The 27,504-nt window shown below is 36.7% G+C and overlaps 1 protein-coding gene across 15 annotated transcripts in view; it reads left to right on the plus strand.

Moving 5' to 3' along the window:
• The window catches only part of ANKS1B (ankyrin repeat and sterile alpha motif domain containing 1B), a 1,068,238-nt gene that overhangs the window by 443,500 nt on the left and 597,234 nt on the right, over positions 1 to 27,504 (plus strand). For all 15 annotated transcript variants that reach the window (XM_021093000.1, XM_021093001.1, XM_021092994.1 and 12 more), the window contains exon 12: positions 18,362 to 18,542. In XM_021093000.1, the coding sequence (XP_020948659.1) occupies positions 18,362 to 18,542 (181 nt within the window). The remainder of the gene's footprint in view (positions 1 to 18,361; positions 18,543 to 27,504) is intronic.

The raw sequence follows: 27,504 nt of genomic DNA on the forward strand, positions 1-27,504 counted from the left end.
AGGGAATAATTTTATATTTGCACACTATGTATATGTAATTGCATATGTGGGTATGGGTATGTGTGTATAAGTACATTAATGCATGCACAACTATATTTATATATCCATATTTATAAATATTTTAAGCCATGTGATTTCCGTATAAACATCACGGAATTTATTTTCACACTTGTAATTAATTTTCTGGTAGTCGGAAACCTGGCTTCCACTGTCTTTAATGTGTTTAGCTATTTGATCTGGCCCTGATGCCCATTCAGGACCATCCCCATTTGTGGATGCCAGCCTCACCCCATTTAGGTTCTGCCTCCCCATGCCAGCCCCCCCCCCCCCACGTAGATGTCATCTTCACCCTGCTCCGGGTATGTCACACACCGTGCAGTCCTCCTTCCACTTCTCCTTCTATGTGCTCTGACTCTCCACTGGGCTGACCCTCGGTGAAGCCCCTCCTTACCCTGACAGTGCTTTGACTCTCCACCCCAGCTGCCCTCCACATGCGGATGCCCTTCAAACACTGAGATGTGTGACACACAAGCCAAGTCTCTCCTCCATGGGGATGCCCTCCTCACCTCCTGTGGGCTTTGTCCATCAGTGCCAGATTCTCCCTCTGGGTGGAAGTGATCTTTTTACACTGTCAACCCAATCATCTTATTCTCCTTTATAAAATACTCTCAAGCTCCTTATTACCTACTTCATGATAACACCCAAACTCCTCTGTAAGGCATTAATTCCTCTATCTTCTGGCGCTGGACTCTGCTTTTTGACCACCATTCATAATATGCAGTCATACTAAACTCCCAAAGGAAACCTGTTCTCTCACAGTTTCTAATATGTCTAGAATGCATATCCTTCTTTCTATTCCTAGTTAACATCTATTCCTCCTTCAGGATAGAATCCAAACATCACCTAATATAATCCTTTCTAGCTCTATCTTCAATTAGGTATCCATTCATCCATTTCACTCACATTTGTTGAGTGTGTTCTCTATACCAGGCTTCATGCGAGGTACATGCAATGTAATAGTGAGTAAGACAAAAAGAGGTCCCTGCCCTCAAGGAGCTTATATGCAGAGAAGGTCAATATACAATGACCAAGTAAACAATAAATAAAGAATATAATTTCAGATCGTGATAAATACTATGAATTAACTAAACAGTAAAACAAGTTGGAGGAGTGGCTGTACTTTAAAACAGAGAAGGCCTCTCTGAAGGTGATATTTAAGTTGGAACATGAATGAAGAGAAAGAGTCAGCCATGCAAATAGTCAGAGGGAGAATGTTCCAGGGAAAGGACATGTCAGTACAAAGGCCCTGATGATGAGACGTGCTTGTAATAGAGGAACAGATAAAAGCTGTGTATTAGGGGAAAGTGCTCTGAGATGAAGCTGCAAAGACGGGGAGCAAGAAGGTCTTCGTGAAAATTGTAGATTTTAGTCCAAATGCAATTAGAGGGCATTGAAGAGCCTTAAGCAAGGCTGTGACATGATTTCATTTACATCTTTAAATGAAATGGAGAGCAACCAAAAGGGAAATAATTCAGAGGTTTTATGGTTGTCCAAGAGAAGGAGTACAGTTCTTGGATCAGGGTGTTTGTTGCACTGGAGGTATAGAATGTGAATGTTTTGAGACATATTTTTGAAATAGAACCTAAGTATCTGCTGTTCAGTTGAATTCAGGGGATATGGGGTGTGAATCAAGCATTCCTGCATCTGTGGGTGTAGCCACTATGAAAATAATGGTGTTATTTACCGAAATGGTAAGATCTAGATAAAATCCAGGAATTTTTGTGTGTTTGTTTTGTTTTTGTTTTGCTGGGACTGAAAAGCAGATGTCAAAGACCTGCTTTGGCTACATAAAATTGAGACACCCTCTATGTGTCAAGTAGAGAGATGTTCCTTAAGCATTATGTGTATACTTCCATCTATTTTTATATGAGTATCATGAGTCTATTTATGCATTTTAAAAGATTGGAAAACTCTATGGAAAACACATCAATTACATTACTATTTATAAAAGCATAGGTTGAAAATGACCCCTCACTAGTCTGTAAAATATTTGGTGTTTAACAAAGAATTTGACAATAACTATTTGCTGAGTGGATATAGGGTTAACTGATTAATATAACCTGACTTTTAGGAAAGTTGTATGAGACAGATACCAAACTGAATTGCTATTTGAATTAAGATTATTTTTCTATCAAACATTTCTTGAATATCAGAAAGACACTTTAATATTGTCTTACATCTTCCACTGGATACCATTAAAAAAATACAACAAAGTTATCAACACAAATGGATAGCTACATAATAACTGCAGTTATACATGAAATAACAAATTAAAAGGATCATTAGGTTAGTGAAAACATGTGCAAGAAAAGATTATTTTAAGTAAATTATATAAACAAACATTGGGAAATGCATTCTAACAAATGGTGATGGTGATTAATAGCAGCTCTAAAAGAGATGTTTTCTTATCTTGTCATCCTTACACTTCCTCTTTCTCCCTTCTGTCAGAACAGTTACAGATGATTAGTTCAGCAGTCATTTCTCTATGAATTAACAAAATATTTGAAATGGTAGAGATACTGGCTGTCAATATTTCAAACTTAATCTTAGAGACGCTACCATTTACTTAACATAAAAAGCTTTGAAAATAATCCTGGAAAAAAAGGAAAATAGCCTTGACTACATAAAAATTAAAAGCTACATTGCACCAAAAAACCCAAGTAAAATGGAAAGCAAGGAACAAATGAACTAGAAATATTTATAATAAATATAAGCAAGCTGTTAATACTGTAACAGGCAGAACACACTTACAAGACCATAAAGAAATCTAATACGTCTATGGGGAAAAAAAAACAGAGAATATGAATAGATGACTCAAGAAAGAAAAATATGAATGTCTAATAAACAGAAGGGGAAATATCTAACAGTTCTGCATATCAAAGAAATTCAAAATTAAATTATAGCGTTTTATATTATGAAACGGTTATAACTTTTTTGAATGAAAACTCCTTATATATAGTGTAAGGTAAAGGCATGTGGTATAAGCATTCTTGTAGACTAATGGTGGAAATGTTTCTATAGATCTTCTTGGTAATGTGAATCAAGAGCCATAAAAAAATTTATAATACTTTTAGTCTAGTCATATTTAAAATTTTTAAAATGTTAGGTCTGCACCCACAGCATATGGAAGTTCCCAGGCTAGGGGTCCACCACAGCCACAGCAACTCCAGATCTGAGTCACATCTGTAATCTACACCACAGCTCATGGCAAGGCCAGATCTATAACCCACTGCCCAAGGCCAGGGATCAAACCTGTGTCCTCATGGATGCTAGTCAGATTCATTTCCACTGAGCCGTGACGGGAACTCCCTAGTCTAGTAATTTCTCATCCATAGCAATGAAATGCTTAGTAGAGGGGAGAAAATCTGTAAAATATGTTCATTGCAGCACTATTTTAATAGCAAAAATTGGATGAAAAATTTTCCCTTTGAATGTAAGATAGAATATTAAAAGATTAAATTATTTTTAAAAACTAAACATAGAAGGAACTAACTATATAGTAATTTTAAAATATGAGTTTGTTAACTATAAAATAGAGTCTGCATGTATTGATTACTTGCAAATTTGTAATAAATGTGGTGCATATATGTGTGTATATGTATAAAATAGGTGATTTAATTTTTTCTTTATTCTCTGTGTTTATGTGTGCGTACATGTGTATGTGTGTGTGCACGTTGTTTAAATATGATTTTGGGAGTTCCCGTCATGGCTCAGTGGTTAGCAAATCTGACTAGCATCCATGAGGTTGCAGGTTTGATCCCTGGCCTTGCTTAGTGGGTTAAGGATATGGCATTGCCGTGAGCTGAGGTATAGGTCACATATGCAGTTTGGATCTGGAGTTGCTGTGGCTGTGGTGTAGGCTGGCGGCTATAGCTCCAATGAGACCCCTAGCCTGGGAACTTCCATATGCCATGGTGCGGCCCTAGAAAAGACAAGAAGACCAAAAATAAATAAATAAATAAATCTGATTCTGCTATCTATACAGGAAAAAATATTCAAATCAAATAGAAAGCTTAAAACCCAGATTGGTTCTCCAAGGACTTTATCATTTTTGCTAAGCCTGTTCATTTACCACGTAGCTTTAAAACCCTTATATGCACTATGTGATAGATCATTTAATTAGATAAATTCTGATTTCCTTACTTACTCTTCTATCCACATTTTAAAATTCTTTTACAAGACATTTGCACCAAAATCAAGTAATAGTCATCAAGCCAGAGAAGAAAAAAAAATTTTGGAAATCTAATCTTAACTAGAGAAGTATTCCATGAAAATTAGCGTTGTCTGATGAAAAGCTTTTAACTAAAAATATGTGACATGATATAATAGAAAGAATACTTATACTAAGAAATATATAAAGAAAAAATTATCCTTCAGTTATAATCACCATTAAGAATTAAACTTTTTCTGTACACATGTTAATTTAAAAAAATTCTATCATAGTGTGTTATATTGTTGAGTTTCTATTTAAGAAATAGAAAACTGTAAAAAACTCAAACACATGGTGGCTGAACAATATGCTACTAAACAACCAATGAATCACTGAAGAAATCAAAGAGAAAAAAAAATATCTAAAGACAAATGAAAATTAATACACAATGATCCAAAACCCATGAGATGGCAGCAAAAGCCATCTTCCACCTTCTAAGAGGTAAGTTTATAGTGAGACAAGCTTATCCCAGGAAACAAGAAAAGCTCAAATAAACAATATAACCTTATACCAAAGCTACTAGGGAAAGAAGAACAAACAAAACCCAAAGTAGAAGGAAATAACTGATCATAAAAATCAGAGCAGAAATAAGTGAAATAGAGGCTAAAAAAGAATAGAAAAGATCAATGAAATTGAAGTCTGTTCTTTCTTAAAAAAAAAAAAAAGATAAACAAAATTGATTAACCTTTAGCCAGGCTCATCAAGGAAAAAAGAGCCTAAATCAATTAAATCAGAAATGAAAGAGAAATTATAACTGATACCACAAAATACAAAGTGTCATAAGAAACTACTACAAACAACTATAAGCCAATAAAAAGGACAACCTATAAGAAAGGCAAAATTCTTAGGAAGGTATGCTCTCCCAGGACTGAACCAGGAAGAAAGAGAAAATATGAACAGACCAATTATCAATACTGAAATTAAATCAGTAATTTAGAGACTCCCAACAAGCAAACATCTCGGACCAGATGGCTGCACAGGTGAATTCTACTAAACAGTTAGAGAAGAGTTAGCGCTTATACTTGAAACTATTTAAAAAAAATTGCATTTGAAGGAACACTTATGAACTTACTCTATGAGGCCACCATCACCCTGATATTGAAATTGGACAAAGATATCACAAAAAAAGAAAATTAGAGGCCAGTATCACTGATGAACATAATGCCACATCTTCAACAAAATATTAGCAAACCGACTCCAGTAATAAATTAAAAGGATCATACACCATGATCAAGTGGGATTTATTCCAGGGGTGCAAGGATTTTTCAGTATTCACAAATCAATCAGTGTGATACACCACATTAACAAATTAAAGATTAAAAACCATATGATCATCTCAATTTATGCAGAAAAACTTTGGATAAAATTCAACATCTGTTTATGATAAAATCTCTCCAGAAAGCAGGCATCAAGGGAGACTACCTCAACATAATAAAGGCCACGACACACCCACAGCTAATGTCATACTCAATGGTGAAGAAGTGAAATCATTTCCTCTAAGATCAGGAAAAAGAAAAGGATGACCACTCTCAGCAATTATATTCAACATATTTTTGGAAGTCCTAGCCACAGTAATTATGGAAGAAAAAGAAATAAAAGGAATCCAAATTGGAAAAGAAGTTAAACTGTCAGTTTGCAGATGAAATGATGCTATACATAGAAGAGATTAAGCCAGAAAACTACTGACCTCATCAATGAATTAGGTAAAGTTGCAGGATACAAACTTAAGATACAGAAATCAGTTGCATTTCTATACACTAACAACAAAAGATAGGGAAGAAATTAAGGAAACAATCCCATATACCATTACATCAAAAATAATAAAATATCTAATTAAGGAGGTTAAAAAAAAAACCTGTTCTTGGAAAATTATAAGACACTGTTGAAAGAGTTGAAGATGACATAGATGAAGAGATATACTGTGTTCTTGAGTTGGGAAGAATCAATATTGTTAAAATGACCATACTACCCAAAGTAATCTGCAGATTTGGTGTAATTCTTATCAAATTACCATTAGCATTTTTTCATAGAACTAAAGCAAAAAAATTTAAAAATTTGCTTGGAAGAGTTCCTATTGTGGCTCAGAGGGTTACAAACCCTTGAGGATGCGAGTTTGATCTCTGGCCTTGCTCAGTGGGTTAAGGATCCAGCATTGCCATGAGCTGTGGCTTGGATCCCGCATTGCTACGGCTGTGGCATTGGTCAGCAGCCGCTGCTATGATTTGACCCCTAGCCTGAGAACTTCCACATGCCACAGGTGCTGCCCCCCCCAAAAAAATATGTAGAAACACAAAAGACCCTGCATAGCCAAACCAGTCTTGAGAAAGAACAGAGGTGGAGGAATCACACTCTGATTTCAGACTATATACTACAGTAATTAAAACAGTATGTTACTGGCAGAAAAACAGACATGTAGAGCAACTGAACAGATAGAAAGCCCAGATATAAACCCACATACATATGGTCAATTAATCTATGATAAAGGAGGCAGGAATATACACTGAAGAAAAGATGGTCTCTTCAATAGTGGTATTAGAAAAACTAGACATCTTTATGTAAAAGAATGAAATTAGAACATTATCTAATACCGTATGCAAAATAAACTCAAAAAAGAATAAAGATCTAAATGTAAGACCAGATACAATAAACTTTTAAGAGGAAAATATAGGAAGATCACCATTTGACATAAATAACAGCAATATTTTTTTGATTCATCTCCTAAGATAATGGAAATGAAAATAAAAATAAACAAATGGGGCCTAATTAAACTTAAAATCTTTTTCTCAGCAAAGGAAACCATAAACAAAATGAAAATACAATCTAAAGAATGGGACAAAATATTTGCAAATGATGCAACCAACAAGGGATTTATTTCTAAAATATACAAACATCTCATAACTCTTAATATTAAAAAAAAAAAACCCTCAAAAAATGGGCAAAGACCTAAATGGACATTTCTCCAAGAAGACATACAGATAGCCAGCAAACACATGAAAAGATGTTCAATATCACTAATTATTAGGAATGCAAATCAAAACTATAATGAAGTGTCACCTCACACCAGTCAGAATGGCCACCATTGGCAAGTCTACAAAGGATAAATGCTGGAGAAGATATGAACAAGAACTCTCCTACCCTGTTGGTAGGAATGCAAATTGGTACAGCCACTGTGAAGAACAGTATAGAGGTTCCTTAAAAAACTAAAAATGGAGTTACCATATGATCCAGCATTCCCATTCCTGGGTAACTCTAATTGGAAAAGATACATGCACCCCAATGTTCATAGCAGCACTATTCACTATAGCCAAGGTCCATTGACAGATGAATGGATAATGAAGTGGTTTATATAATGTTATATTACTCAGCTATAAAAAAAGAATGGAATAACGCTGTTTGTAGAAACATAGATAGACTTAAAGATTATTGTATTAAGTGAAGTAAGTCAGACAAAGACAAATACCATATTATATCACTTATATGTGGAATCTAAAAAAAAATGATGTAAGTGAACTTTTAGTAACAAAATAGAAATAGACTCAAAACAAAAAAACAAGCTTATGGTTGCTAAAGGGTTAAGGGAGGGGAAAGGATAAGTTAGAGAGTTTGGGATTAACATTTACAAACTACTATATATAAAATAGAGAAACAAGGACCTACTGTATAGTATAGGGAACTATATTTAATACCTTATAATAATCCATAATGAAAAGAATCTGAAAAAAGAATATGTATATATATTTATAAAATATATATTTGGTATATATATATATATATTTGTAATCTTTATTTGTGTAACTGACTCTCTTTGTTGTACACTGAAACTACCACAACATTTTAAGTCAACTATAGTTCAATTAAATTAATAAAATTAATTAAATAAAATTGGATGAGAAAAAGGAACTAAACAGTATAAAAGCAAACAATCTAATTAAAAACTGGGCAATAGACATGGAGAGACATTTTACTGCAGGATATGCAGATGGCGAATAAGCACATAAAATATGTTCAAAATTATTAACAATTAGGAAAATGTGAATTAAAACCACAATGGGATGTCACTACACAGTGATCAGAATGGCTAAAATAAAAAGTAGTGACAACACCAAATGCTGGCAAGGATACCAGTGAAGAAGCTCATACATTGCTGGTGGAAATTTAAAATAGTACAACAAGTCTGGAAAGCAGTTAGGTAGTTTCTTAAAACATTAAACATATTACTGCCATATCACCCAGCATTTGTACTCCTAAGAACTGATCCCAGCTAAGTGAAAATTTATGTTCACCCAGAAACCTGTGCACAAATGTTTATAGCAGCATTACTCATAATATTTGAAAGCTGGAAACAACCCAGATATCCTCAGTGAGTGAATGGTTAATTAAACTGTGGTACATCCAAACACTGAATGCTACTCAGCGTAAAAAAAAACCAAGCACACAGCAGTTTGAATGAGTATCTAGAAAATTATGTTGAGAAAAGCCAATCTCAAAAGTTTACAGAATGTATGATTCTATTTGTTCATCATTATAGACATGACAAAATCTTAAAGATAGAGAACAGATTAGTGGTTGCTGGGATTTGAGGAGGTGGGAGCAGAAGGTAGGTGTGGCTGTAAGAAAAGCAACAGGAGAGATCTTTATAAATTGTTCTTTTCATGGCTGTATTAATGTACGTATCCTGGTTGTGATGTTGTACTATAGTTTTATAAAATGGTAATTATCTTTGGGGAAAACCAGGAAAAGAGTGAATGAAATGTCTTTCTTATAACTGAATCTATAATTATCTCTAACTAATTAAAAAACTAAATGGTAAAAAAACCAACATGCACCTTTATTTGTGCAAAAAATTTCTTTAACTCACATAGTGATATGAGCTTTCCATTTTGGCTGCTCACAACATATATTCTATAACCTATTACATAATTAAACATCCTGCTGTTCTTAGATTGAAACAAATCATTTTGGGTCATTTTGCTGTATGACAGAAAATGAAGAAACATAAATCAACTATACTTTAATTAAAAAAATAAAAATAAAATTATTTTTTAAAAGAAACCAAATTTGGGAAGTAAAGCTGGTTTTATTTTTAATTTTGGACACATCTGAATTTGATTTGAGAACCTTAAGATATTAATACATAGATATTTGAAATGCCTATTTTAAAAAATATTTTTTGCAAGATAGTCCTGATTATTTTAAAGCTAGGAGAAGCTTCTGTGAGAACAAACCTCATGATTTGAGGGCCAAAATCCTCTCCAGTTCTTCAGTATCTACACGGAGTCCAGAGCTACCTAACCCTTTTATCAAATAAAACTAGACTAAAAACCATACCTTGTATTACCCTTTCATGGCTACATGTAGTCTTTCTGATTAAAGTTTGAATAACTTTATTGAGAAAACTAAGTCAAATGGAGAAATATATATTTCAGACTTTGTCTTTTTGTCTTTTTAGGGCCACACCCGTGGCATATGGAGGTTCCCAGGCTAAGGGTCCAATCGGATCTGTAGCTGCTGGCCTACAACCACAGCCACAGCAACACAAGATCCGAGCCGAGTCTGCAACCTACGCCACAGCTCATGGCAACACGGGATCCTTAACCCACTGAGCAAGGCCGGGGATTGAACCTACAACCTCATGGTTACTAGTCGGATTCGTTTCTGCTGTGCCATGATGGGAACTCCCAGACTTTATATTTTTAAAACTTTATGCTCCTGCTTATATATGTTAAATACCAGGAATATACTAACAGATTTATAATTTTACTTTTATTAGAAGATGAGTATGTATGTTATCCATAGCCAAGTACCTCCATACAAAAAAATGAAACTAATTTGAGAGATAAAAGCAGAAAATAGAAATATTTTTTAAAATTCTGACATTTAATAAATTATCTAAGGCCTGTAAGCATTTAATACATAGCAGAATTAGATCGTTTTCCACCCACTTGTATTTTCTTCAACACCATTTAAAACAATGACTTTTTAAAAATCAGTGCTGTCATGAGTCTTAAGAGTAGGAAAATTCGTCATTGATGTAAAGATGGGAAACTCAAGAATTATTAGGCTCTTTGCTCTACCTGTAACTTTACGCTTACTTCTTTTTACTTTATCTATAATATGGTGTCCTGGGGAAAATACAATCAATTTGAAATTCCAAGACCTATGTTTTACTTTTAGCTCTCCCACTTTTTAACTGTGAGACCATTTCTAAATCCCAAATTCATTGTAAAATAGAGTAAAAGCTACTTTTAATAATAATGTTATGTGTTTAAATGAGATAGCAAATCTCACGTTCCTGGAAGAAGGGCTCCTTCTCCTAAGTACTCAATATTTACTCATATCCACTTTAGCTCCCTTGTAGTCGTCACACTTTTTTTTTTTTTTCTGTACAGCCATAATCTGTATAGCAGAGGAATGGTATTTTGCTTACCTGAAGATAAGTTCATATCTTTAGAAAAAGTCTTAATCACATTAGCTATTATAGCTATGATAAAAACTATATCCCATTTTAAAGTTTTTAAAACTGTTTCCAATCTGCAGAACCTCTATAATAAAAAGTTTGATAATACCTACCCTTTATTGACTGTTGTCTGCACTCCCTCAAATCCCTTCTTTATACTATTTTAAAAGTGATCATGGCAGAGAAACATGAGAATTCTCAGTATGTTGAACTGATCTCAACTGTTTACATCTTCTCCCTCCTTACATGCAGCTAAAATGGTAAAATAAATATAAAAGTAAGAATAAATCCATGGCAGCGATGAAAAGCAGGGAGTGATGCTCTTTGAGGCATTTGGGAACTTCTGAAAGACAGAAACAAAAGGTGTTGGATTTAGACAGGGATTAGTCTGGGCAAGTAAAGGACCTCAGCAGCTGATACATGGAGCACTTGGCTTTGTTGTTTCCCTACCACGTGGTGATAACTGTCTCCGTAAGGTGAAGAGTCAGCTGAAGCCCCTGCTGTGGGAATTGGAGCAGGAGAGAGCAATGAGACAGTCTCCTAGGTAATCAAACATGTTTTACCAAGAAAGCCAGATATTTGAAGAAAATTAACAACCAAAAAGAAAGGAACCAAGATCAATGAATAAAGTAAGTGACCTTTGAGAAAACAAAAATAATGATTGTAGTCAGTTTCCTCAGAAATATTTGGGAAGTTACTGGAACTCATAAAATTAAGAACAGACTGGTTTTCAATGGAAAACAAATTATTTTTTTTAACTTGGAAAACAAGAAAAGTTGTTGAAAATTAAAAATAGGATCATCATACCTTAAGTCATAATAATACGCCAGAAATTTCATGCCTTATCTTATTTGTTCACTTCTGTATTCCCCAGAGCTTCGAACACTGCCTGAGGTATGGCAGATGGTCAGTAGTATTTTTTGAACAAATTAATGAAAGATCTTTAGAACACCAAATTATAGAATATCCCAGAACATAAAACAAGAGGGATCTAAGATATCTGATATCCATTTACTAGGAACTCCAGAAATAGGAGGAGAGACCACAATAGTAATTGAGAGATTGTGGTCTTAGCACAGGAATAAATAAATAGATCAATGGGAACACAGTAGAGTCTGAAAATGTAAACTCAGTCTATGCTTGGAAATTTAGTCTGTGATAAAGGACATTTCAAATCAGTAAAGAAATAAATGGTGGTTTGGGGCAGTAGGCTATTCACTGGCAGAAAAAATAATTAGAGGTAAATTTTTTACCATTTACCATATTCACAAAATATTTCAAGTCGATTCAAGTTCTGAAAGAAAAGACAACTTGTTTAGCTTTTCATTTTTGCTACTCTACCTCATCCTCCCTGTTATTATTATCACCGCCATCATCATCATTATTGGCCGTTCCTGCAGCAGACAAATGTTCCTGAGCCAGGGACGGAATGTATGCCACAGCAGTGGCAACACTGGAGCCTTAATTCCTAGGCTGTCAGGGAACTTCCTTTAAAAATATAGGAAGGCATCTAATTTTATTGCCATGGATTTGCCCAGACGTTGCTTCATGTTGATATAATTTATCAGTGGGCCAGTGTCTGGGAAGCCTGTCATCTCCATGTATTTCTACTGATGCTACTTGCTGAATTTCTGACACTCGGTCATCTTCTCTGGGAACTCTTTTTGAACCTTGGTTTTGCTTGGATAATTTAATATTGCCATTGACTTTTGGTAGCACCACTTTTCTTTGCGCTGACACCACTGTATCCCTCTAGTCCTACCTGACATTTAATTAGGAGGTTGATGAGGCCCCTTTATAATTAAATTAAGTAAATTCAAATAAATCCATTTAAATCCAAGTAAGTGTATTTTTAAAATGCCCATTAGTTTAAATAATTTGAAAATAACAAAGGGGGAAACGTAGAGTGGATATCTGAAACTTGGATTCCAGTCCAGAGGAAATTTGGAAGTAAATGTACACATTACCTAAATCTCATCCTGGTCAGGAATTTTATGTTCTCATTTTACTCACATGTGAATCATATTTGGATTATAGTAATGCCACGAAATTCTTGATATTGCATCAGAATGTTATATAGCATTTGAATTTTTATGTAACATAAAGGTATTCTTAGGAACTTGGTTCTGATTGATGAAGAGAATCTAAAATAAGGGTAGGGATGCCTGCTATTCTGCATGTGCAACCAGTCAATTCCACATTAGTCACATTCAGTAATAACTAAGATGGTGCTTGTATCATCGATTTGGGACCAGTGCAGTCTTAATGGTCCCCACGCTAAGAAAGGCTCCATGCTTAGGGTTTATTACTCTTGAGTAGCTATCTAAAATCCTTAAGTCTTACCTCTGAATGTGGATTTTGTACGTGAAGTCTGTGGGAAAATGGAGCATACGCTGGAGCTTGGAGACCTGGCTCATCTGTGGTCCCCACCATCTCTCCACCTCACTAGGTGGGATTCTTGGCCACCTGATCCCCCAACCCTAGTGCTCCCAGACAGCCCACCAACTGCCGACACAGCATTGAGACCCTGAGTGTGGGGATGGTCAACATTGAGGGTGTGCACGGAGATGCACTGAGATGCCTGTGTGGGTCTGCCCTTATCCTGTAAGTGTCCCTGTGCCCAAGGAAATGGGATGTTAAGTGGCAAATAAAACCACAATGACAGATCTTGAGAGAGGTCATGAAATAAAGGAAAAACAGTTTTCCCTGTTTTTAGAATAAGGAGCTCTACATTTCCATGTTGTGCTGGTCTAGCAACTCCATGTAGTGGTCCTTGACTCTTTCACAGTCATTCATGTGTCTTTCCAGTTTCAGGTCCTCAGAGATATTCTCTCATCACTGCATAGCATGGATAGCCAACTTTTTCTGTATAGGACCAGACAATAAAATAATTTAGGCTTTGGGAGTCATATGGTCTGTTTTAACTGCTCAACTCCACTACAGTAGCATGAAAGCAGCCATAGACCATATTACGTGAAAGAGCATGGTTATGTTCCAATAAAACTTTATTTATAAACACTGCAATTTGTATTTTATATAATTTTCACCTATCACTAATAATACTACTCATTTTTTTATTAAAAGATGTAAAAAATATTCTTAGCTCACAGGCTTTATAAAAATAGTCAGGAGTTCCTGTCATGGCTCAGTGGTTAATGAATCCAACTAGGAACCATGAGGTTACAGGTTCAATCCCTGGCCTCGCTCAGTGGGTTAGGGACCAGGTGTTGCCACGAGCTGTGGTGAAGGTCACGGGTGCAGCCCTAGAAAATACAAAAAGACAAAAAAAAAAAAAATAGTCAGAAGCCTGGATTTGGCCTATGATCTATGGTTTACTGACTCTAGTTAATTAAATATGTGTGGGATCAAGTCCTTTGGAAACCAGGGAGATATGAATGCTGGACCACAGGGGAGGGAGATATTTTAGAGACCAAAGTGAACACAAATGCAATTCATTTTACGCATTGTAACTTGACAAATTCCATTTGTAATTTCACTGAATTTGTGAAAACACTTTTTCTTTCTTATACTGAATGGCTTATCAGGATTCCATCAGAATATTTTTTTAATAAAATAGAATAAAGTTAAAATGTGGAGTTCCCGTTGTGGCTCAGTGGTTAAAGAACCTGGCTAGCATCCATGAGGTTGAGGGTTTGATCCCCGGCCTCACTCAGTGAGTTAAGGACCTGGCATTGCTGTGAGCCGTGGTGTAGGTCACAGATGTGGCTCAGACCCTGTGTTGCTGTGGCTGTGGGGTAGGCCAACAGCTACAGCTCTAATTCAGCCCCTAGCCTAGGAACCTCCCTATGCTGTGGGTGTGGCCCTAAAAGGACAAAGACAAAAAAAAAAGTGTAAGCTAATATTCTATACCCATTCTCTTTTATCTCCATTTTTTTATATCACTAACACCTCTTTATTCTTTTCTTCTATTGCTATTATTTCATTTTTCCACATAGGTATCTGTTTTTACTCCTGCCTCTGTCCTTTGTGTTTTAGGGCACTGTCCACTTGTCTCTAGGTTTGAATACATGAGCATTCCTTCCAAGTAAGCCCTTCTGCTAACTATTTACGTAATTTTGAATAAATCTTTCAACCTCTCTGAGCTGCTTCATTCTGTTTTAGTTAGGGTAAGCAGTGCTAGTGCCACAACAGATAAAATCAGAATCTCGGTAGTTTAACATAAAGGATGTGTACTTCAGCTTCTCATTAAAGCCCAGTGTGGGTTGCAACTGCACCATCTGGAGAGTAAGAGAGGAATGGAAAAGACTTATTTCTACTAGTTGATCGGTTACAGGGCCCCAGCATAAGTGCACATAAGGCTGGGGGATAAAAGGGAACCTATGCTTATGGTTTTGTTGAGCATTAAGATAATGTGTAAAATGATCCCATAGAACAGGGGGGGTTGGCCAGTGTTTTCTTTAAAGGACCAGACAGTGAATATTTTAGGTGTTGAGGATAATATGGCCTCTATCACAAGCTCTTAAATCTGTCATTGTAGTGTTGAGAGCAGTCATAGACAATAAGTGAGTGAATGAGCATAGTTCTATTCCATTAAAACTTTATTTTCATAAACAGGAGGCAGGGCACATTTGGGCCACAGGCCATAGTTTGCTGATCCCTTTCTTAGAGCATGACCAATATATAATTATTCATAATTTTATCACTGCAGATACTCAGAGACTTTTGACTCCTGATTGCCTCAAAGTTCCTTAAACTGGCTAATAATAACCAATAGATGGTTCTGAAGAAGCAAATAAGAATGAGGTCACATAATCACTGATCAATAGTTTCCTCCCTTTGGAATTTCCATTAGCCTGTCTCCCTTCCAGAAACGTTATTTGAAGCTATGTCACGGTGAAATCACAGTGCTCTGCTCAAAGTAAGAAAGGGAAATATGTAGATTTGCATAACCATATAGACTATTACCTCTCTACTGAGTCCCAACAGCATATAAGCATACATCTTGCATACTTCTGGTATATAAGTGTATACATGTATATTTCCCACAAAATCCTAATCTTTTAGCATTGACACAAGCAAAAAATCTGAGCGTCTCTCTAGACTTTTCCTTTAAAATCAACTTTCATGTCCAATCAGATGCCAAGATCTAAAGGATTAACTTCATTAGCATTTCCTAAAAACATCTGGTGTCTCTAACACTGTCACAACTGCTTTACCTCAGGACCCCATTATGTCTTGGCTGGAATTCTACAACATCCTGTCAGTCTTCCTTCTTCAAATCCTGTGCTTACCAATTCATTTTCTGAACTGCTTAAGTGAGCATTTCTATTGAAATGCAAACCCAACTATGAAACCCCCTTGTTTGCAAATCACCCAGTAGTTCCTTAAAATATTCAAGTTAAAGACAACTTTAACATGACATTAGAGCCCTTTATGTCCCTCGCAACATCCATTACCTCAGGCTCGAACACACCACTGCCTTCCTTTGCATACTCTGCGCTACAGCCATACTGAACTATTGGTGGTTTGCACTTTCCTTCTCCCCATCCTCTTTTGTTTGCCTACCACCTCTGCTTCATCACGATTCACCTCAGCCATCAATCACCTGCTTGTGGAGTCCTTTCTTAATCCCCTTCCTAAAGTAGAGGCTCGCCTTTCATATTCTGTGTCCATTTATCACAGCCCTTATCATAGCACTGTACGGTACTGACACATAATCCTTGTCAGGATTGTTTGTCTCTTTCCTTATGCATCATCCCTCCTCCCACTTCAAGTCTACAGTCACCTAGAGAAGAGGGACAATGGCTTACTCATCTTATTCCTACACACTTCTTACCAAGGTATCCACAATTTAGTATACACTTGGCAAATCTTTGTAAAACAAATTAATGCAGGAAAAATAGCTTGTTACTTTTGTGATGGCACAATAAATTGTGCTTTTAATGTATTTAAAACATTGGTTGTTCAGGGTCCAGAAGCATTCATTGAAGAAACACTTAGAAGTAAAGAGGCATCCACATCAGTTAGATTGATTCTTAGAAAATCTATGAAAAGGAACATTACATAAATTTGATACATTGCCTTTTTACAAAATGAAACAAGAGCAAAACACAACGCAGTGAAATAAAACCAGTATAATGGACATACTTATGTTTCCATTGGAGCCAGTGTCATATTTCATGCCTTTTAATTGCTGTTATATTTTCTAGCAGAAAGAACATTGAATGTGAAATTGAGATTCAGTAGCCTCAAGGACATGTCATAAAAAACCACACCTGACACTGAACCCAAGTCTTTCATACTTCAAAAGCAACTGAGTCTTATTTGGGTACTAATTTGTATTTCACCACTGATTTCATGTGTCATAATAATAAATGACTTAACACTCTCATATAACAATAGTTATGCCTGTCAAACTCTTCCATAAAAATATTGCAGTGGAGAAAGTATAAATATGATAATTTGTACCCCTTATGGAAAAAATTCTGTAAAACATAGACATTTTCAATAACATTGTCTATTTTCAATATCATTGTCTATTTTAGATTATAAATTAAGTGATATCTACTTTAAAAAAACATGATGAGCTGGAAGAGACAGGGCAACTTTAATTTTTGCAAGAAAATAATTGTGAGGCTCAGTGATTAAATTAACAAGTACTGGAGAGAAGTGAAAAGTTAGTAAACCAAAAGTTTATTGTGTTGGGGGAGAGTAAAGTGAATAAGCTCTATTGTAAAGAGGTTGTAGTTAATCTCTTGTTATTACAAGGGATTGTTAATGTTTCATTAATATGAATAAGAAGAATAAAAAGTAAGAAAACTTGGATTAATTCTTAGGAGTTGAGCACAATTCTGAGAGCCCATAAGACTGCAATTTTTCTGACAGATGATGTTGAAAGCTCTGCTAGGCAGGAAAAAAGTGAATATAATTAAAACTGTGGCCAGAGTCAGAAAACTGCTATAGGGAACAATCCATTACTGACAAAGGGTACAGATTATATCTACTGTTACTCCATGATTTTACCTTTTATGTCTAAATTGACTTTTCTTGCTATTTGGGGATTAATTAAAATCCTTAAAAAAGAAAATCAAAGTTCACTACAAATACCAAGTAGATTCTTAGATCCTAAAAATGTTGTATGTAACTTTATTTAATTCTAGTGATAAAATTCCAGCACATGGTACTTGTGGACAATAGCTAATTCTACCAATTTCTTGGACTGTATAGAAAATTTTAAAAAATGGAACTGCTTTAATTATGCTTCAATGTTGTAAAGGCCCTTTTATTATTAGATTCCATATCCTTAGGGTCTGGCAAATGCCAGATGCTTAATAAATGTTAGCTGAATGAAAGGTGACTTAAAATTTCAACTTTCTGAATTAATCATTAAGAGAAATTCTGTGCACTATATTTTTGCAGTCTTCTGAGGAAATCTAACAAAAAGCCTAAATTATTTTATTAGCTATGCCATAATATTTTTTCATTAAACAATTTTTTCGTTATTGAATTAATCAAGGGGTTATTTAATGTCTCTCTGTGATGTACAACTATATTTTATGTATAAAAACCAGACAGTTTAGCTGAAAAAAGTCATTTATATTAAATCGGTGGGGAGATTGGGCTGAAGATAAACATGATCATATTAATATTCTCCTCATGCTCATTTATTTTAGCCTAAACAACGAACATCTATTGTGTCTTCTCTGGATTTTCATCGAATGAATCACAACCAAGAATATTTTGAAATCAGCACATCTGCAGGGTGTACAAGCTTTACTTCTAGCCCTCCTGTGAGTCCATCCGCCTCTTCTGTGGCAACCTCAGAGGTCAAGAACGAGGGAGCTGGCCACACAGGTAAAGCTTTATGTACTTTATGCAGCTTATATTTCTTTTAACTTTTAAGATCAAAGCCTTTATGAGTTAGGAGAGTTAAGAGGAATCTTCACATAAGTTGTGTTTTTGTTCACCTACGTGTGTGACAAAATAGAGCCTTACCATTTTTATCGGAGTGTGGATATCATTGAATACATTAATGGCCTTTCAGTGGTTAGATATTAAAGATGATGTTCACGCCAGGACTTTGGTGGCCCCATGCAAAATGTGTGGAGAAATTGTAATCATGAGCGTATTTCAGCAGCAGTTGAAATGGTTTGGAATAGCATGTTGCTGTGGTTTCCCAGTGTAAATATGTCACCTTCATATTACATCAAAAATTTTAGAATAGACTGATATTTAGGAATAAGGTGGAAGGACAATGCTAATTTATTTTATGTTAAAAAGTAAAACTTAAAATTTCACAAAGTAAAAATTTTAAGGTAGGCATTTATCTACTTAAAAAAGTAGGATTTCATTATCTTACACATGGATGGTTGGTAATATTTGTATTTAAGAACCTGTATATAAAGGCATTAACACATGGTATATATACAAAGATTACAAGTTCCTGAGTCAGTTCTGCCACTGATTTGCTGGATATTTTCCATCAAAACACTTAAATTCTCTCTTTAATTTGCTCCTTTGAAAAGGGGAAATAATATCTACTCTGGGTAGTTGTAGTAATAAATGAGCTTATTTATGTAAAGCATTTTGTAAACTATGAATATTAACATCTTCTAATATGATCTTTATTGTTTAACGTTGTTTTATTCTTTAACGTTATTATGGAAATTGATAATAGTTTCAAGACAAGAAGAGCCTACTATAGGTCTGTACTCATGACAAGGTGTTTGGTTTTATAGACTTAGAAGTATAATCTAAATTAATGAAAAATCTACTATTTATTTTGTAAATCATTGCCTGCACAAAAAAATTAATCTTGTTAAAAATTTCAAGTATTAATAGAATGTAGACTAATACATAACAACCTCAGAAATTGTATGCTGCAAAACACTTTGAGTCGGTGACCCGATGAATTTGTTATAACAGAGAGCCATTTCAAAAATACCCTGCATTATAATTAAAGCTTCTTACTTGTTAAGCAGTGTATATGTAATCAAAGTATCAACCTAAAAATCATCAAAAAAAAAAAAAAAGGTTTAGCATAAGGGAGAGACCTTTGGAGGTGGGCAGACTTGGAAATGATGCAAACTGGTTTTACTTTTAACTTGGAAGATGACTTCAGTATTAATATGTAGTAGCTGGATTTGAGATGAGGTGCATTAGAGGCGGGGAGCAACAGTGCCATCAGCAATGGAAAATACAAATGGATTTGAAAGATACAAAGGAAGAATAATCAGCTGGTCATGGCAGTTGCTCAGATGTGTGATAATAAGGGAGAAACGTTCAAGGAAGGCTCTGAAGTTTCTTGCTTAAGCAGATGAGTCCAATTTGACTGCCATTCTTTGAAATATAGAATATTCTTTGGTAAGAAGGAAGAGGGAGATGGGTGATGCAGGATCTAATATAGAACATTTTAAGGGCTTTTACTCAGAGTGAAATGGTGAGTCAAGTCAGGCCTTTCAGGAGAGTGACATGATGCACCTTCTCTTTTGAGAATTACTCCAGCTTTTGTGTTAAGAATGGACTGACGGAGGAGGATATGAGTAGATGCAGGAAGACCAGGGAGGAGGCTGTTGTGGCATTGTAGTAAGATGAGAGAGGAAGTCACCTCTCAGGTCAAAAGTGAAGCTATGGAGGTGGAGAGAGAATGATGGACATTGGACATATTTTTTAATGTAGAGCCAATAGGATTTCATGTTAGAGTGGATGCAGTATATGAGGAAAAAGAATTAAGGAAAACTGCAAGGCTTTTGTCCTAAACAATTGTAAAAATGGTTTTTATTATCACCTGACATGAATAAGGTCCTAGAAAGAACAGATGTGGTAAACAGGGAGAAAGACCATGAGTTCATTTTGAGTTTGAGATGCCTATTTGATTGAATGAATGTGTCAAGTAGGCAGCTAAAGATTCGGTATGAAGACAAAAACGTGGCCATCATCATTGTCTAGATGATATTGGGTGAGCTTAGATAGAGCCAGAACCTGAGCTTTCTGAAAGAGATAATAAAAGGCAACAGTAACAAAGGAGTTTGAACGTGGTAGGAGGAAACCTTCTGGTGAGTGTTGTGTTCTGAATTCAGATGAAGAAGTTTATTAAGAAGGAGGGAGTGAGCAACTGTCAAATGTAGCTAAGTTGAGTAGGATGAGCACTCAGAACTGGCTAGTGGATTTAACAGTGTGGAGGTCACTGCTGACCTTGAGAAGAGTGATTTGGTTGGAATTGATGAGGCAAAAGCCCAATATAATTAGTTTAAAAAGAAGGGGAGGAGGGAGTCCCCATTGTGGCTCAGCGGTAATGAACCCGACTAGTATCCATAAGGACGTAAGTTTGACCCCCTGGCCTTGCTCAGTGGGTTAAGTATCTGGCATTGCTGTGAGCTGTGTGTATGTCATAGATGTGACTCAGATCCTGTGTTTCTGTGGCTGTAGTGTAGGTTGGCAGCTACAGCTCCGACTCAACCCCTAGCTTGGGAACTTTCATATGTTGCAGGTATGGCCTTAAAAAAAAAAAAAAAAAAAAAAAAAAAAACACCAAGAAAGTGTGGAAGGAGAGAATCTGGAGAAAATGTAAACTACCCTTTCAAGGAATTTCTTCAAAGGAGAAATAAGATGAAAGAGAAGAAAGAGGATGGATTCTATTAATGTCTCTCCTAAGGAAGTTAACTACCCTGCATAACTAATTATCTCCAGTTTTGTTAGTAGTTTCAAAGCATCACCTCCTGGTGGAGAAAACTGATGGGAGGGAAGAAATTTAAAAGAGTAAAATGGAAAAGTACTTCTTTCCAAATAGGAGAAATAACAAAGACACAAGCTTTTAAGTGCACAGCAGCATAGGATCCTTTTCTGCAAGGGAAAAGAAATGTTTGAGGAGAACTAAAATTAGAATGGAGAAGGTGGAGTGGACCTTTCACGCTGCTCAGGGATTGCCAGAGAGGCTAAGGAAGGCTTTCCTTTTAATTAGCTCACATGGACTGGAAATAGACCTCCTGAAGCTAAGATAATGTTATTCCAGCAGCCGATGGACACAGCCAGCTGAGGAAGTATTTGGACTCCATCCAACATGAAGGCCAAAACCAGACTGCTGAAATGATCTTTGAGACCAAGCTAAGGTTCAGGGTGGGCTGATATGGAGGAAGATTAGGGTTAATGAGAATAATGGGTAATTACATCTTTGAAATTTATTTCCTTAAAAATGTGTGTTAAAAAATGATCTAAATTTTTTTATATAATGATTTTTTTTCCATTATAGCTGGGTTAGTGTTCTGTCAATTTTCTACTGTACAGCATGGTGACCCAGTTCACATACATGCATGCATTCTTTTTTTCTCACATTATCAAGCTCCATCATAAGTGACTAGATATAGCTCCCAGTGTACACAGCAGGATCTCATTGCTAATCCATTCCAAAGGCAATAGTCTGCATCTATTAACCCCACATTCCCAGTCCATCCCACTCCCCCCGCCCCCCGCTCCCCCTTGGCAACCACAAGTCTATTCTCCAAGTCTGTGAGTTTCTTTTCTGTGGAAAGGTTCCTTTGTGCTGTATATTAGATTACAGATATAAGTGATATCATATGGTATTTGTCTTTCTCTTTCTGACTTACTTCACTCAGTATGAGAGTCTCTAGTTCCATCCATGTTGCTGCAAATGGCATTATTTTGTTCTTTTTTATGACTAAGTAGTATTCCATTGTGTATATATACCACCTCTTCCTGATCCAATCATCTATTGGTGGACATTTGGGTTGTTTCCATGTCTTGGCTATTGTGAATAGTGCTATAATGAACATGTGGGTGCATGTGAATTTTTGATTGTTAAATTCAGTGCTCTAAATAGACTAGGACTTTAGGTAGCAAAAGAAAAAACATTTTTATACCAAATAGTAAAATATATTCTTAGTTCTTGGTGAGTCAAGAAATGCCTCTCCTGTGCTTTCCTTATTTCTGTTTCCTGTCTAATATCACATGATTTTTCTCCATCGCCATTCTCTGCATATTGCACATCACACAGAAGGCAGATATAGATTAGTAGGCACTTGACAGAGAAATAAAACATTGACTTAAAAAATATGAAAATATATAGTTAGCTGTTGGAGTAATGTGTTTAGTTAGTGCATACAGTCAGGGAGGAACTTGTTATTTTGAGTGAAATTAGTTGAAATAAGACTACTGGTTTATTTGGGGCAGCATGAAATAAATACATTCACTCAGTGCGTCACACTGTGAGAACGTTCCGGGTACTGGGAGCATATCTAAGAGGGCCATTGATCTCTTCTGGGGATCTGCAAAGCTTTGCCATGGGAGAGTTGGGCTCTGAGAGACAAAAACGAATTAACTAGGCCATGGAGGGGAGAGAAGGTTACTCTTCAAAAGAAGAATAGCATATTTTAAAAAATAGCCCTGTGGTAAAAATTAACATGAAACTACAGGTCACAGAGAAAGGAAAGCCAGCAAGAGTTGAGGCTTCAGAGAGAGTAAAAGGCCAGTGGTGCAGGGCCTTCCTTGTAAGCTATTTTTCTGGATTTTGATTTTTACCCTAAGAACATAGAGACCTAAGAGCAGTGAGAAGGTGTTGGTTGAGAGAAATGATGCCATTTGCCTTTTAGGCAAAATAGGAGTATAGGTGGCTCCAATTTTCTCTGTGAACCTGAAGCCATGTCATCCTCGGCGTGTGACCAAGAAAGGCAAGATCAGATAATTGGGGAGAGTGGAGAATGTTTGGAATTAGCCTTTGCTCAAATTCCTAACAAATGGCCAGCATGAGCCGCCTGAGGGCAGCCTAGGAGAAGGGAAAGGAGGCTGCGAGTGTCCCTCCTGGTGCACCTGTGGCCTGCAGGTAATGTGTTTAAGCCAAGACGGTTCTGGCTGGCTCACCTCAGCCCATCTCTCACTGGAAAGGAGGACCGTCTAAGCCCACTGTCTGTCATCTACCCACCCTACACTCTGCTGCAGGTACCTCTCCATTTGCCAAGCTGGCTCCATGGCAGCCCACTTGGCTCTCAGCCCAGGGGCCTTCTGAGGCCCCCTTCTGGAGGAACCTCTGGGTCTCATTCATAATTTAGGAAAATAAGCTGGGCTCAGAAAAACTTATCCTCAGGAACTCACTACCAAATTTTCTCAGACGTGACCATGCCAAGATTTCAGCTGGGATTTAGAGCCCAGGTCCCTCTTTCTTTATGTTTTCCCAATACCTGTTTATTATACTATAGCCACTCCAAGCCAAGCCCAGAGAAAAATTTGGGACACACGTGTAGAACTATTTCCTTATCCTCCCTGTCTCATTCAGCCTTTTCCTTTTAAAAATTTCTCGGAGGTGGGCCTGTCCTTCCCCTTCTGGAAAAGGTTTGCCATTTGTTTCCATAATAGTTCCTCATGCCTAACCCTGACTGACCTTCCTCAGATTGTTCCAAAGTGGGAATCAGACTTTGAAGTCTATTGACTTAAACTGAACCACCTTCCCCTACTGAGGGCATTAAGTCTCCAGTCTTAGACCTGGAAGAAAAGAGGTTTTCAATGGAACACAGGTTAAGAATGGAAATATATCATTATCTTCCTTGAAAAATGCTACACCTGTTATATTAGCCAGTGCCACTAAATAAAAAATACATAAACATTGCACATGCTTAATTAATGTAGCTTCAGAAATGCTTAATAAATGTGGACATTATTATTCCTTGCATTGCTGTTATTACTATAAGTCTAAGCATTGAGAAGAACCTAGACTCTTAAGTAAGAATCCAGTACAAATACAGAGCAGCCAGGTGCTAAGAGTCCAGCTGGGCAACCAGAATCTTAAATCCACAAAGTTGCTTAGAACAAGCGGGTCAACCTGCTGATGAGCAAAATTGGAATTTTTGTTTATTCCGTGCCCTAGTTTTATAGGTCCTGGGGTAGAAGGGCAGGGAAAGCTGAAAGCTGTGTCACTGCTGGGGAGAGCCAGACTTCTACAAGTGCTATTTCATCCAAAATTACAGCAGAGGTAAGAAAGCAATGGTTCTGGAGTTTTTGTGTGGAAAATCTTTTTTTAACAATTTAATTTTTTATTAATTCAGTATTCTCTTGCTTTACCTTCTGTTAATTCATGTGAAAACATGACTGCTTCGTTAGCTGGAATTTTCTGTGATTCAATTGAGCGCTGCCTAGATCTTCTCTCTAATGCTCTCGTCTACTTTAGTTTTGTTTGATGGTTTTTCTCTCCTGATTTTCTTTACCAGACTGCTGTTATCTCTTGAAAAATATCCTTGTTATCCGTTATCTTTGTGTGATATATGCATGATCATTGTAGCTAAAAGTAAAACAGTAGTGAAAAGCTGGCAGTAATTTTTTTTTTAATGGAGGGGAAAAGCCTTGGTATTTCTAGATCTGTGCTATAAAGAAATCCCCTCTCTACCCGCTGTTCAAAAAGTTTCCAAACTGCTCACTGTTTTTGTCTATTCCCATCTTCTATCTCTACAGTCTACTTTTGGGAGGATATTTTTTTCCTCTTTTCTCTGCATTGTCTGTGTTGGTTGGTGCCCTGTGTGTCTGTTTGAGCCCCAGCCCTTTACATGCAGGCATCTCTCATATGTCATGCCCTGGTGAGCCAGCCCGTGGCAGACCTTGTTGCAGATGTCCTCCTAGATAACGTCCTACCAACTTAACAGAACGACTGTTTCCTGCCTACCTAGGGATTTCAATGCTTCTCCCTGATACTTGGCTTCTATGATGGGCGGGATTCTAAGACGGCCCCCATGATTCTTACCCCCCTGTATCCATACCTTTGTGTGATGTAGGGGACATGTATCTTGTTACTAGCCAATGACAAAGGCGATAGGAATCACTTTTATAGTTATATGTTTTATGGAAAAAAGTGAAGGGATTTTAAAGATGAAATGAAGGTCTCTGATTAAGTTACTCAAAAGAGAGATTATCTTTGGCGGGCTTGACCCAATCACACGATCCCTTTGAAAAGAGGTCTAGAGGTTAGCAACTAGAAGCAGGAGTCTCTCTCTCTCTCTCTCTCTCTCTCTGTCTCTCTCTCTCTCTCTGTCTCTCTCTGTCTCTCTCTCCCTCCCCCTCCCCCTCTCCCTCCTTCTTCTCTCTTCCCTCTATAGCTGGCTTTGGAGAAGTAAATCTCTTATGAGTAGTGCAGCTACACCCTGAGCCTGAAATGAGACGGCAACCCTGGCCAACACCTGGATTGCAGCCTGGTGAGGCCCTGTGCAAAGGACCCAGCTAAGCCTTGTCCAGATTCCTGATTCACGTAAACTGTGAGATAGCAGATGTATGTTGTTATAAGCCACTGTTTGTTGTGATTCATTATGCGGAAGCAGAAAAGGAATACAATGGCTCATGTTCCCTTGATTTGGTAGCAAGGAAGATGCTCTCTCTCCGTTTGCCTTGGTCTTAAGGAACCTCCCCTGATCCGTACTAATTCCCTGCTCTCAGTATGATTAGAGACATGACTGAAAATGAAGATTTTGAAAATGTCTTTTTGTTTTGTTTTTCCTTTTAGGGCTGCACCCATGGCATATGGAAGTGCTTGCGCTAGGGGTCCAGCCAGAGCTGCAGCTGCTGGCCTACACAACAGCTACAGCAATGCCAGACCTGAGCCATGTCTTGAGATCTAAACACAGCTCATAGCAGTGCCCAGATCCTTAGCCCACTGAGCAAGGCCAGGCACTGAACTTGCGTCCTCATGAATACTAGTTGGGTTTGTTACCACTGAGTGAGGATGGGAACTTTCCTTTATCCTACATCCCAAAGCTCAGCTCAGTTAAGGTATGTAAGCTTTATTTATCATATTATTTTTCCCCCAAATAATGATATTTATTTTAATAGACACTAAGTTGTAAAGCTAAGGTTCTAATAGTGAAATCTTAAGACAGAAGCCAGAGGGTGGGAGACTATATTAGGCATCATGTAGGCCTGAAATCCCTAAGGTCTTACTGTGTCCTAGCCAGGCCTCTCTGCTCCAGGACTGGGCTTTTTCTCAAAGCCAGCAGAGTTTATTTTTTCAAGCAGACATCTGGTTATGCTTTTCCACTGTTTAAGAACCTCTTGTGTCTTGTCACTATCAATATCAGAATGTCTAAATTCCTTAGCTTGTCCAACAAAGGCCTTGATGATTTACCTCTAATTTTCTATTTACCTCTACCCAAATATACCATATACTCCCAAGAACATTATTCTGAGAGTTCATGATTCTTAATTCGTGATGTACTCTTCCATAAGCTTGGAATGCCTTTGTATCTAATCCACATGATAAACTTATGTGGAATTTGGTTAGGAATGACCACTTTATGAAGCCTTCTCTAATTCTAACAATTATTTAATCCATGTGCCCCCTTAGCACTCTTCACGATGCCTCTACTATTAGATAGTTTATACAAAGGTACTGTTTCTATATCCGTGAGCTTCTTCAATGCAGGGACCATATCTCAGATAAGGTTTATCCACCATGCTTCTCATAGTGACTGACTTAACAGTAGATGCTCAAGAAATGGTAAATGATTGAATAACTGAATGTGAATATTTGCTTTGTTGGAATTCCGCCACTGTTATGTGCCTATTTCTATCTAATAAGGCCAGACCAGCTTTTCTCTTAGCTATATTGCTTTCTTCTGAGCCTTGGAGACCACCCTTCATTGGTTATTTAAGAAAAATGCCTCAGAGAAAAATGTCATTTTAATGTAAATTTTTGTTACATAATCTGATTTCACAGATAAAAAGATGGCAGTTATTTACATTGGGAGGCTATTCAGTTTTCTTAGATAATTATGAAGTAGCTGACCCCAAATCATTACTGTCACTCTAAAAAGCAATGTATCTGACAATG

This window comes from Sus scrofa, chromosome 5 (genome assembly GCF_000003025.6).
Source record: "Sus scrofa isolate TJ Tabasco breed Duroc chromosome 5, Sscrofa11.1, whole genome shotgun sequence".
NCBI lineage: Eukaryota > Metazoa > Chordata > Mammalia > Artiodactyla > Suidae > Sus > Sus scrofa.